At 42.9% G+C, this 13847-nt stretch overlaps 1 protein-coding gene across 6 annotated transcripts in view; it reads left to right on the plus strand.

The window, feature by feature from the left end:
- The window catches only part of ASAP1 (ArfGAP with SH3 domain, ankyrin repeat and PH domain 1), a 147795-nt gene that overhangs the window by 107904 nt on the left and 26044 nt on the right, over window positions 1-13847 (plus strand). For 4 of the 6 annotated variants that reach the window (XM_056854157.1, XM_056854156.1, XM_056854160.1 and 1 more), the window contains exons 13-18: window positions 173-217; window positions 3471-3558; window positions 5669-5717; window positions 11344-11507; window positions 11944-12077; window positions 12417-12508. In XM_056854157.1, coding sequence (XP_056710135.1) covers window positions 173-217; window positions 3471-3558; window positions 5669-5717; window positions 11344-11507; window positions 11944-12077; window positions 12417-12508 — 572 coding nt within the window. The remainder of the gene's footprint in view (window positions 1-172; window positions 218-3470; window positions 3559-5668; window positions 5718-11343; window positions 11508-11943; window positions 12078-12416; window positions 12509-13847) is intronic. The other 2 variants (XM_056854158.1, XM_056854162.1) reach the window with 1 other exon arrangement.

Consider the following 13847-nt stretch of genomic DNA (forward strand, 5'->3'; position numbering starts at 1 on the left):
GGCTCTGCTGTACTGTTCATAGATAAAATGGTGAATTAGAAGCCAGCATAGACTTTGTAAGTACTTGATTATGCCACACTGCTCTGATTTCCTCTTTGGCACGGTTTTATGCAGCATAATGTTGTGATGTCATAAGTCAATTTGACCCAGTCTAACACAACCTTTTCTTTAGCCCCCGGATGTACTGGAGAAAAAAAGATTTGTTAAAATACCTCAGGTTAGTTTCGTATGTGATGTTCTAAGTGTGGAAACTCCAGTGTCCTTACTCTCTTGTCAGTGCGCGTCCATTATTTTCATTTTCTTTGGGCTTGTCCGCTAGTTTCAAATACCTGTAGAGAATGTCTTCTAATAACCATACAAAAGAGCATTGGAACCTAAATTGGCTGCAGTCTGGTGAACTGTGAACAAGCCGCGGGCGGGGGGGAAGCTTGCTGCACTTTATTCATGAGGATGCGCCAGACCGGGCACAAACCGTATTCTCAGCTAGCTAAAGTGGGCACACAGCTTGTTCAAGGAGTTGTGCATCCGTGTGCAGAAGGTGGTCTGCAGATGCAGCTTGATTTCCTTCTTTGTTGACGTGAGTAGCTTGCATAAACAGATTGCACAAGGGAAGTTGTCACTCTGCAGTAGGGTTGCCAACCTCCAGGTACTAGCAGGAGACCTCCTGCTATTACAACTGATCTCCAGATGATAGAGATCAGTTCCCCTGGAGAAAATGGCTGCTTTGACTATTTGACTCTGTGGCAATGAAGTCCCTCCCCTCTCCAAACCTTGCCCTCCTCTGGCTGCGCCAAAAAAACCTCCCGCCAGTTGTGAAGAAGGACCTGGCAATCCTACTCTGCAGGGGAAAATCTGTTTCTGTATACAGAAGCAGAACTTTGTGGGGGGGGGGGTTGCCCATTAAGTCAGTTACAACCAATGGTTATGTGTTAAAAGGACGCTACAGTCGTTACCAAACCTGGGAATCACTATAGACAGAATGTGCGAACGTAGTCACATCTTCATTCTAAGCAGTGTGAAGATACATTGTTGAAGTCTGTGGTTACTTCAAGTGAACATATTCAGGATCCAGGTTTCAGGCAAATCTGGCTCAGGGGAGCCAGATTTCCAAACGTCATTCCTAGATGGAGCGCAAATAAATGCTTCCCTCTGCAGTATTAGATGAAGAAACTAGCAATAGCCCTTTATTTGTCAAGAAATATATATTTCCAACAAGTAAATATTCGTGGTAACAGATTTCTACTTGGAAATAGTTGGGAGTGGACAACCCAACCTATAAGGTGAATTTAAAGATGATTGAATTTCCTGGGAAAACAATATCAAATCCAGTCCGTAAATGTAGTTTATGGAAAACTAGTGGATTTAATTGCCTTTCTGTTATATTAAAGCAAAGGAAGAACTCTGCTCTTCTCACCCCATGCATTTTTAAGGTGATACCCAGAAACATTTTTTTAAGCTCCTAAAAGGAACAATTTTAAAAGGTTTACACGTGTCTGCACTTGTTGAGGTTCTGTATTGATTTGGCCCTGGAGGTCCAAAATTCTGGCCTTGACTTCCTCATATGAGACTGTCAACGGGAGCATCAATTATTTTATGTTGTCTTATCAGTGAGTAATTAAAAATGCTTAAATTGTATGAATTTGGGACCGATGCTGCAGAATTCTTTAGGTAAGATTTGGGAGGGCGGGGGAGATAAGAGTAAAGAGTCAGTTGAGTGAGTTCCTTCAAGGGGAAATAGGAAGTCAAAGAAGATTGATGATGCCTGCAATCTGCCTTTGATCTCTGAGCCCTTAGAAGACACTGCCCCCTTGTGGTCAACCTGTCGTTCTCTCCAGCCATGACCATGTTTAGGTGAAAGCGGATTTTCTTGATATTCTGAAAGTGCCACCAAACTATTCAGGGTCTTGCCTATAAACATAGAGTACTGATAGCTATTCTCTTTCAACCCCCCCCTTTTGAGGAAAAGATGCTTGGAAGGGGGCAATTTGGAGCAGAATAGCAATTGGAGAAGGGGTAGTTAAATCTCTTCTCACCCTCTATTCTAGCCTTTATTCTCTATTCTCACCCTCTGTTCATGCTAGGGAAAGTTGAAGGCAGCAGGAAAAGAGGAAGACCCAACAAGAGATGGATTGACTCTATAAAGAAAGCCACAGCCCTCAGTTTGCAAGATCTGAGCAAGGCTGTCAAAGATAGGACGTTTTGGAGGACATTGATTCATAGGGTCGCCACTAGTCGGAAGTGACTTGACGGCACTTAACACACACATTCTAGCCTTGCTGAAGCAGCTTTTCTCGTTAAAGAGAGGCATCAGTGACAGATTGGGTGATTCTTCCCATTGGAGCAGGAAGCAGCCGCAACTTGTGGCTTCTTGTCTCCATTGCTGGGAGGTATCCTCCTCTTCCTTCAATTCATTTCGTGCCTTGGACAAGAGAGCAGGGCTTGTTAGCGAGATCAGCTGAAACTTCCTTTTGTTTTCACTGGAATGAGCACAGAGGAAAAAGCTGTCAGTGCTCGTTTAAAGGCATCTGTGTGTCATGTAGTTAGGCAATCATGGCAAAAACTCACTGAGATGAATACTGGAATATTTCTAAAGAATAACAATGCTCAAAATAACAACCATTAGGATGCTTAGCGCTTTGAATCAAAATAAGCTTTTCTTTTCAAGAAGCTCACCATTCCAAGCATTTTAAAATTTATTAGTGAACAAAAGTGCAATTGTTCTTCATACTAAGGGGTATACATGCAGGGAGACTGTAAGGAATTGTGGGAGGGGAGAAACACTCCACCCCCAAAATAGCCCTCTTCAAGAATTAGAAGCTCTGAAAGTCTAAAGCAGTAATTCCCAAAGTGTGCAATACCACCTCCTGAGGGGCAGTGGGATTACCTAGGGGGGTACTAAGAGGCAAGGGGGCAGCAGGGGGGTGCTAGAGGTGGGCCCCTTCAACTGTGTTGTTGGATAGGGTAGGGCCTCTGGGGTTGAGTTTGTGGAACCAAGGGGGTGGTGGCCCGAAAAGTTTGGGAACCACTGGTCTAAAGCATGTCTGCCCCCCCCCCCCCAATTTTCCTTTAATTGTTTCCTGTTTTCAACGTTCTGTGTTTCCTGGAACTTATTCAGTCCTCCTGAGTTCATATTTTTGTTTAGATTGATAAACTTATAAATTAATGTTTCTTAGGATTCCAGGGGAGTACCCTGAGTATATAGGGCCCCCTGCCTTATCTGTGGGTCACCAGGTTGTGCTGCTTCTATTATTATTATTATTATTATTATTATTATTATTATTATTATTATTATTATTATTAGGAACTGGTCACCTTACTATTAGGAGTAGTGTTCAGTGGTAATTTCAGCTTGGTAGATAAGTTGTTCCATGTAATGGGAACACAAAAATTAAGATAGTGGAAGAAAATGGACATCTGTGATACATTGTGAATCAAGAGCGCTATAAGTGAAATTAATTTTCCTTTTTTAGTCAAACAGGCAGCCTGCTAAACTGAACCTACTAACTTGCCAGGTGAAGCCAAACACCGAAGACAAGAAATCATTTGACCTGATATCACGTATGTTGCATTGTAAAATTAATTAACGTTGTATGGAATGTGCTCATTGGATGGGTCTTTCAAAGATTATGATGAAGTGGGTGTTATCCTTTCTGCTGGTTCCAGTAGCCTAAGCAGAGGGTTAATGTGGAGAAGAGACTCCTCTCAAAGGTGGAGGCAGCATGGCAGTTGCACCATAGTCCATAGCAAGCCACTAGTCATGGAGCAGTGTGCCAGCAATGCCCTGACCTGGGTGGCCCAGGCTAGCCTGATCTCATCAAATCTCAGAAGCTAAGCTGGCCCAGCCCTGGCTAATATTTAGACGGGAGACCACCAAGGGAGTCCAGGGTCATGACGCAGAGGCAAGCAATGGAGAAGCACCTCTGTGGGTCTCACCTTGAAAACCGTACGGGGTCGCCATAAGTCTGCTGCGACTTGATGGCACTTTCCACCATCCTGCCAGTGATGCCTCTGTAACAGGCAGGGAGAAACAGCAAACCAGGACACACTGACATGGCTACATACCCTGCCATTAAGACCATCCCTATACAGAACGCAACAAAGGGAAACAAACAAAGGTTTGATGCGGCATTGGCAATCTTCAGACACTGAGGTGTTAACAACAGCCATATATATACTCAGTCCAGCAGTAGCTCTCCAAGGTCTCAGGCAGAGGCCTTTCACATCACCTACTTGTCTAGTGCCTTTAACTGGAGATGCCGGGGATTGAACCTAGGACCTTCTGCATGCCAAGCAGATGTTCTACCTTTGAGCCACAGCCCTTCCCCTTACTGCAATGGGGAGGAACGTTCACAGCATACCCACAGTCCCTGTTTCAAGCCCTGCATGTGGTTAAGAAGCCCAGGAAACCATCATAGGCACAGATGAGATTTTGCCCAATCCAACACAAGGGTTTGTTCGCTGCCCTACGTGCCCATCACTTTGACTGGCAATCCCCCACGCGCCATCTCCCTTCTAAACTCAGGGCAGGGGTGGCTCCTTACCACCACCCCCTCCCTTTCATCTCACCAACCTTTGCACTCTGTCCGTGCTCCCCCCCCCCCCCGAAATCACGCATAGCTAATCAGATGCAGCAGTGATCCGGGGACGCAACTTGCAAAGGTGCAGGAGCGAGGACAGGAGAGACACATTGGCAACCCTGTGGCAGTGCTGCTGGAAGCACACGCCACTGCAACCATCGGACAGGCAGTCACTCCTGGCCTCTGCCTCTTCCTCTGTTGGATGGCTGCCTGCAAAGAGCCTAAACAAAGACAAGGACTATTAACAATGATCTGCAGTAGCAGCCAAGATCAAGTGAGCTTCAACCATCTGCACATGGTGCTCTTGCAAGCTCTACCACTCCCCCCCCCCTACCACGCAGGTTCCCTCATGGTAGGATGAATCTGTTGGGGAACACAGTGTAGCCACTGCACCAATACTTAACCGTCCTTTGTAGGGAATTGCAGCAGTTAACAGTTTAAGCCAGGGGCTTCCCTTCTCTTGATTTCCTCAGTGGATTTTATGTACCCCCAGTACAAGGAGTGAGCCTGCCTTGCCATCTTTAGATTCCCCATCTTAAATCTGAATGGAGGAGTATTAGTAATATTCTACAACAGTGTCTGTTCTCCTTGCCTTTGTACAAAGCGTTCCCTTTTATGGGTTTCCTACCACCAAAGTCCCATGTGTGTTTTAACTGTGTGTGACAGGAGGCCAGAGAGAGAGAGAGACCATTCTCAGCCCCACTTACCTCACAGGGTGTCTGTTGTGGGGAGGGGAAGGGAAGGAGATTGTAAGCCGGTTTGAGTCTCCCTTGAGTGGTAGAGAAAGTCGGCATATAAAAACCAACTCTTCTTCTTCAGAGGCTTTAGGGGTTTAGGATGATACACATTTTTTTGTAATCATCCTTGCTGGATATTTTTTTATAAGCACCTTTATTATGGGCCATTCTTAATGAGATTGAAATGTTTCCTACTGAAAGTAGATGTTTTGTGGGTTTGCTGACTCATTTCAGCTTATGCTCTCAGTTACTAAACATGTTTTAATAATCAAAGTTCTGAAATCTTTAAAGCGACTAAATATAAAATCCATCATATGTATTCAGTATTTTGAAAATTGTTTATTTGCGTTGCAGATAACAGGACGTACCACTTTCAAGCAGAGGATGAGCAAGACTACATAGCGTAAGAACATTTTTTAAAATGTTATTAATAAAAATGGACAGTCAACAGTAAATTTATACATAAACTAAAAACAAATAGTCACACAGGTCATTTATGCATGGTAGGTTTTAGCCTCCTTCATTCCCTGTTTCAGCCAAGATCAAGTTTTTGAAAATGGACGTTACCTCATTCTTTTTCGGCTCAACCCCTTAAACGAACTCAGCTTTTCCCATTCCTCCTCTTGCCGGAGTCAAACAGTCTTTCCTAGCTGAAACCATCTCCAAAGTGCGTGCATATACTTGCCTCGCGTTGAGCTTTCGCCACCCCCTTTCCAAACCCCTCTTCTGTTCTGTTGTTGATAGCCATACAGGGGAAGCAGCGAAGATTGGCATCTCTCACAGCCAATCGCGAAGAGGCAGGGATTCAATTGCTTCCTGCTTCCTGGGAGCTCTTTCTGAGAGAAAGGCTTTTTTAAAATAAGGCTTGGATTTCGCCCCCCCCCCCCCTTCTTTCAAATGGCTCCATTTTTTATTTTTTTTGTTCTTAAAATGCTTTTTTATGCGGCAGTTGGGTCTGGGGGGAAGGAAATGTTCTCTCACGAGGTGAGCCAATCACAGATCAATTAAAGGGGTAGGACTTGATTTGAACTTGGGAGACTGCTTTTCTGTATGCATGCCTCCGATTTGCACACAGTTTATTCCCTGATCATTCAAGCCAATGCATACAGTTTTCCCCAACCCAGGTTGCTTTGATCCTGGCTGAAACGGGGAATAAAGAAGGGCACAGTGAGCATGCATAATCGGGCATAGTCACATAAAGTCACATAAAGTACTTTACAAACCTGCATCCATAGCCCCTTTCCTCTTAACCAAAACTATATCTAATTATAAAATTGACATTTCCGTTCTTTGACTGGTTCTTGTCCATAACAGGTCTACACTATTAATATCATTATTATTTTTTTGGTAAGCGGTTAGCTTCACTAAAACATACACCTCTTTTATTTTTGACAACCAATCATGTATCTTAGGGGAGGTATTCTGGTTAGCGTAAGAACATTTTAGTACTTGTGCTGCATGTAGAACTAGTTTTTGCGTAGGGCCGCTTCACTTGTTATTACTAGGGATGCTCAAATTCCCATTGTACACAATGAGCAAGGTGTTTGTCATCCATAATACATGACAGTGTCCTTAGATACAGGTTGTAGGCCTTTATTGTTATAATCATTTCTATGGGGACTGGGGAGGTTCGGTATTTCCTGCTATTGGGGACAAGGATCAGTTTTTCCCCTTGATACAACACGCAAATGAGGACTGATAAGGATTGTTCTGCAGATTTTTTTTCTTTCTCAAATGCCATTTGTTTGATATATATTTAATCAGCGTATGTAGTTCTGGCTGTTGTGGGGCAGCAATCATCTGAGGCCAGCGATCACGATAGATTGGATGACATAATTAATTTGACCCTTTAGAATGTAGCGCTGGCTACTCAGATTTTGAAAGAGAAGTATCCTGCTAATCGTACAGCTGACTGTTGACCAAAAAAAACCCTGTTTCTGAGACATACCAAGTGATTCTCCTTACAATATTCAATTAGCAATATCTTATATAAAACATGAATCATAGAGCTCAAACATATTTGCAGTAGATCATTTTGTTTTTTCTAAAATCATGTTCTTTCTTGGCCTAATGTGAAATGAGTCATGCCTCCTCTTGTGACTTGTAGGCATAATTTGATCAGCAATTCAGTTCTGGGAGGAGAATTTCTGCCCACTTTTCAAGGTTTTATTCATGTATTAATTATGCAAAATTTATATCCTCCCTTTCTGCTGTCACAAGGGATGCAAAGGCGGCTAACAAATTAAAAGTTCACATGATAAAATTGCATTTTAAAACCATTAAAGTTAATCTGACTCAAAAAACACTCATCATTGAAACAATTAAAAACAAAGCTAAAATATGTACAACAAAATGAAAACAGCAATTAAAGCATTGGTCAGGAAGGAGGATTGATCACTGAGGGAATAGCAAACAAAACAAAAAAAGTCTTCACCCTCTGGCAGAAGATGACACAGAAGGGGATAGACGACTCTCCCTGGGGAGAGTTCCAGAGCTTTGGTGCCATGACCGAGAAGGCCCTCTCTTGGATTGCCCCCTGCCTAATCTCAGGAGGCGGGGGCACCCATGGCAGGGCCTCCAAAGATGACTCTAGTAGTCAGGCAGGTTCATAAGGGAGAACAAGAAGAAGAGTTGGTTGTTATATGCTGACTTTCTCTACCACTTAAGGAAGAATCAGACCAGCTTACAATCTCCTTCCCTTCCCCTCCCCACAACAGACACCCTGTGAGGTAGGTGGGACTGAGAGAGCTCTAAGAACTGTGACTAGCCCAAGGTCACCCAACTAGCTTCATGTGTAGGAGTAGGGAAACAAATCCAGTTCACCAGATTAGTGTCCACCGCTCATGTGGAGGAGTGGGGAATCAAACCCTGTTCTCCAGATCAGAGTCCACCGCTCGAAACCACCACTCTTAACCTCAATATACCACGCTGGCTCTCTGGAGTAGGCTGGAGAAGTTCCCAAACAATATCAGGCTTGGAAGGTCAACCCCAGCACCCTGAATTGTTCCCTGAAACAAATTGGAAGCCAGTGTAGTTGGCCTCCCTTGGGCCACAGATATTAGGATCCTCAGGAGCAGGAACCTAGAGAATCAGCTGTGTGTTGAAACACCTGGCTTCTGTTCCTTCCCTTGCCTTTACTCTTCTCTCTCTCAGTTCCTCTCCATAATAGGATATCCAGCTTGGTGGTAGTGGTTAAGAGGAGCCAGTGTGATGTAGTGGTTAAGAGCGGTGGTTTGGAGTGGTGGACTCTGATCTGGAGAACCGGGTTTGATTCTCCACTTCTCCACATGAGCGGCGGACGCTAATCTGGTGAACAGGATTTGTTTCCTCACTCCTACACATGAAGCCAGCTGGGTGACCTTGGGCTAGTCACAGCTCTTTTAGAGCTCTCAGACTCACCTTCCTCACAGGGTGTCTGTTGTGGGGGTAAGGGAGGGAAGGAGATTGTAAGCCGGTTTGATTCTTCCTTAAGTGGTAGAGTCTGCATATATAAACCAACTCTTCATCATCATCATCCAAATGGGGCTTCGCAAGGTGGAATGCTCGGGTGGGTTTCTGTTCTTTGCCACCAAGGCGAAAAAAGTCTTGGAAGGTCAGTTTTTCCCGTTCTAGATTTTTCACTAATCATACAGCAAGAGAAAGAGAGAGAAAGGGTGCAATATTTTAACCTGCCCGCAGTAAACCTGTTCATCCTTTGCTCCCAGGCAGGTTTCTGTGTTAGTGGTTTTGCACATTATGACCATGCTAAACTGAAAGCATTTGCTGCTCTTCTACTTCCCCTTGTTCCAGGATACTGTACAAGCAAGGCGAGATGTGGGATCCAACTGAGCACTTGATGTGTTTCTCACACAGCTAGGGAGCAGCACAGTCTTGTGGTAGAAGGAGGGAAATGGTGGTTCCTCTTCCCATTAGCGACAGCAGAACCCAAGAGAACAAAGGAATGCTCTTTGGCTTCAGTGGCTAGGAAATCTGTTTGCTGCTGAGAGCATTGTTTAATACTGTCGATGCTAAATTGGATTTCTTAAGTCTGCAGATAGAACTGGAATTCCTGCTATGAATTAATGAAAACTAATGATGCTTTTCCCGTCGTAGAAATTTAAGCAAGCATTACACATTGTTGTAGTGCTGTTTGTTCCAATGCCTTTTGTTTCAGAGTAATTACTTATAAATTAATCACTTAGCGTCATGTATCTCTGCGAGACATTTGGTAATTTGGTTTGCGATATACTTGATGTATTGATTGGTGATGAATGGCTGCCTGGCAGTTTTAAGCATGTCAGGATCTGCCTCATAAAGTAAGCTAAAATGTAAAGATTAAAATGAAGCATAAATATGCATGTGTTTGCTAAGTGTCTAGTCAGATTCTTAGTAGTAAATCTTAATCACATTTACAAATGCTATTTTAAGGATTAAGTCTCAGTCCTTGGGGTACTAAATGGAAAAATGCTGGCAAACTCCTATCTCAGTCAGATGTTGCTGTACACAGATTGTAGCAGTCCCTTATATTTAGACTTTCTTGCGTTCTTCTGCTTGGTGCTTTCTTTACATATCTTTCTAAGGATATAGTTTAAAATGAAAATCCAGTTATATGACAGCCCTTTGAGTACTTGAAGATGGTTGTCATATAGAAGATGGTGCTGAGTTGTTTTCTGTTGCCCCAGTAGGTTGGACCAGCACCAACAGGTTGAAATTAAATCAAAAGAGTTTCTGTCTAGACATTAGGAAGAATTTTCTAACAGAGTGGTTCCTCAGTGGAACAGGCTTCCTCGGGAGGTGGTGAGCTCTCCTTCCCTGGAGGTTTTTAAGAAGAGGTTTGATGGCCATCTATCAGCAATGCTGATTCTATGACCTTAGGCACATAGTGACAGGGAGGGCATTTTGGCCATCTTCTGGGCATGGAGTAGGGGTCACTGGGGGTGTGGAGGGCGAGGTAGTGAATTTCCTGCATTGTGCAGGGGGTTGGACTAGATGACCCTGGTGGTCCCTTCCAACTCTATGCTTCTATGATTCTTTTTGAACTCAGCTTCAAAATCATATTTTCCTATGAGAGCTATGTTACACCTGTGAAATCTTGTTTACAAGTTTCCCCTTGAAGACTTTCTCTTTCCTAGCACCTAACAAATGTGACCTTGCTACTCTTCTCGCAGTATTACAGTAATGCGGATAGTTTAACCAACTCTTAGAAGAGTATTAAGTGAGATTTGTTTAGTCTTTCCTAGCAGAAATAAATGTTTTCCCTGCTTTACACCTCTCTTCATTTGCTTTCTATGTTTCTTGCCATTCTTACTCATGTGAGATGGGGAGGGGACGGCCTGTGGCTCAGTGATAGAGCATCCACTTGGCATGCAGAAGGTCCCAGGTTCAGTCCCCGGCATCTCCAATTAAAGGGACTAGGTGATTAGCTGATATGAAAGACCTCTCCCTGAGACCCTGGAGAGCCGCTGCCAGTCTTAGTAGACAATACTGCCTTTGATGGACCAAGGGTCTGATTCAGTGGAAGGCAGCTTCATGTGCTCAAAATGAGAACAACATCCTGACTGTTGGGTACTTTTTTCCCCCTTTGGGCTTGGAAGCATGGCAAACTTTCAACTTCCAGCCTCCATCGGTGGGAGCTCTCCTTCAATTCATGTCCAGCCTTGGAAATAAATGGGGAACATGGAGTGTGAAGAGCACTGTGACGACCCAACTTTTCTTTCAGGAAAATCGGTCTATCGCCTTCCACCCAACCATCAGAGTGAAATAGATTTTCAGAAGCAGATAGCTCCAGGAATGCTTAGCTCAGGCCTACCGTGGCCAAAACCACGCAGAGTTCAGCCTGCAACATCGCTGCCATGGTGGCTTTTGTCACCTCTATTGAGGATTCATGTGAAGCTGTAAAATGGGCACCATTTCCGTTCAATGTTCCAAGTCTTTCCCATCAGCAGAAGTCCACTGATCCTGTCGCAGCTCCTTCAGAGGCTTGTCTGTCCTAGATTGTTGTACTAGGAAAAATAACCCTTATTTTTAATACCTTTGTATTTTTATATTAGGTGGATCTCTGTATTGACCAACAGCAAAGAAGAAGCTTTAAATATGGCATTCCGTGGAGAACGAAGCGCTGGCGAAAACAGTTTAGAGGATCTTACAAAAGCCATTATTGATGACATTCAGAGATTACCTGGAAACGATGTCTGCTGTGATTGTGGATCATCAGGTATTTATGGACATTAAATGTGTTTTAGAAGACATAATTGTTAAGAAATTTCACTGAGAATTTCTAAGTACAATTGAGGCATCTGTGGAGTCAGTATGATATAGTTGTTAGAATGTTAGAACTATATCAGTATGATATAGTTGTTAGAATGCTGTACTGGGGAAATGTGGTTTCAAATTTCCATTTTGCTGTGAAGTTCACTGGGAGACCTTGTGTTAGTCGTTCTGTCAACCTATCCTACCTCACCAGGGTTTGGGGGGGGGGGCAAAATGGATGAGTGGCAAACCATATAATCAATGCTTGGTGGGGGAAGGGCTGGATAAAAATAGATCAGTATCAGCAGTTGTCTTGATGCAATGAAATATCCATCAAAACAATTTAAACAAAAGGAAAATAGTACTTTTTAAACATTACATGCTGTTTTCCCCCCGTTCAGATCCAACATGGCTTTCAACTAACCTGGGCATTTTAACCTGTATAGAGTGTTCTGGAATACACAGAGAAATGGGTGTTCATATTTCTCGAATCCAGTCTTTAGAGCTAGACAAATTAGGAACGTCTGAACTCTTGGTAAGCAATATTATACAATGGTTAAATTTAGCTATCTTTAGAACATATACATGCTGGCTGTTACCACTAAAGGTAATAGTGTGTGGAGGGGGTTCTTTTCTTTCAATCAATATGCATACTTTCACTAGGGATCTTGATTCTATAATAGTCTAAATGTGAAGTTATTAATAACATTAAATTGCATTACTTAAGGAAGGGGTGTCTCATACGTCTCCTCTGCAGTTCTGTGGGTTGGCCTATATTATAAGATGTTAAACGTACTAAGTTTCAAAATGTTGCTTTGAAAATCCTATACCAAAATCAAGCTTCTAATAACACCATCTGTTGTACCTTTCACAGCTGGCCAAGAATATAGGAAACAATAGTTTTAATGAAATTATGGAGGGGAATTTACCAAGTCCTTCTCCAAAACCCACGCCATCAAGTGATATGTAAGTAATGAAATAAACATTGTACAGTAAAAGCTTCATTATCCATTAGTTACAGGGAATAGGGCCATAGAATCATAGAGTTGGAAGGGACCAACAAGGTCATCTATTCCAACCCCCTGCACAATGCAGGAAATTCACAACTACATCCCCCCCAGTGACCCCTACTCCTTGCCAGAGGATGGCCAAGATGCCCTCCCACTCATTATCTCCCTAAGGTCATAGAGCTCACCACCTCCCAAGGAAGCCTGTTCCACTGAAGAACCGCTCTAACGTTTAGAAAATTCTTCCTAATGTCTAGACGGAAACTCTTTTGATTTAATTTCAACCCGTTGGTTCTGGTCCAACCTTCTGGGGCAACAGAAAACAACTCGGCACCCTCCTCTGTATGACAGCCCTTCAATTACTTGAAGATGGTCATCATATCTCCTCTCAGTCTTCTCCTCTCCAGGTTAAACATACCCAGCTCCTTCAACCTTTCCTCATAGGACTTGGTCTCCAGACCCCTCACCATCTTTGTTGCTCTCCTCCTTTGTTACCAATTAATCAAACGTTCTGGATACTTGACCTTATTACTCTGCCTCACCTCCTACATGAAGAAAACCACAGCAGTGGGATAAGACTGGAGGAACATTTGTAGAATTCCCTAAGTAGTATTGATAAGATTTTGCAAATAAGTAGCTTAACTATGTAACCTGATCAGGGGGTGTGAGGAGAGATATCTGCTCCTTTTCAGCCCTGAGTGAAGAGGCCTGCTTGGACTATAAAGGTATGACTGGCAAGAAAAAAAATTAAGGCATTCAGAGCCAGTTCTGATATGGCTTTTTGTATGAACCTCATCAGTTCATAGCATGCAGTGTATTCACAGAGCTCAACCTATGTTACTAAACCAGTTGCTTAGAAAGCATTTCCGGTGAATGTATATCATCACCTTTGCTAAGCTACTTTGAATTTGTATCAATATCATTTTTAAATATTCATGCAAAACAAACTAAGTTTACAGTGTTACAAAACTGGAATACCTTTATGCTACAGAATCAGCAAACTGCAAATAAACAGCATAAGCCAAAAAGGTGCAATATATGTATATATCAAAAAGTATCACAACCAATGAAATGGTCTTTAAAAGAGGCAGCCAGGCCATCTTCTCTTTTCTTCTTTGAAGTTTTTCCCTTTGGAAAGATTTTGTCTGCTATATATATTATCTGCAAAGGAAAAAAAATACAAGCTTCAAGCCATATGGACTACTATTTTTCCACTTACCTTTCTTCTGTGAGGTATTCATCGCTCACATCTCCTGCAAGAGATTAAGAAAATTACTATGTGTCAGTCCTAATATTTC

Source organism: Euleptes europaea, chromosome 8 (genome assembly GCF_029931775.1).
Source record: "Euleptes europaea isolate rEulEur1 chromosome 8, rEulEur1.hap1, whole genome shotgun sequence".
NCBI classification, from domain to species: domain Eukaryota; kingdom Metazoa; phylum Chordata; class Lepidosauria; order Squamata; family Sphaerodactylidae; genus Euleptes; species Euleptes europaea.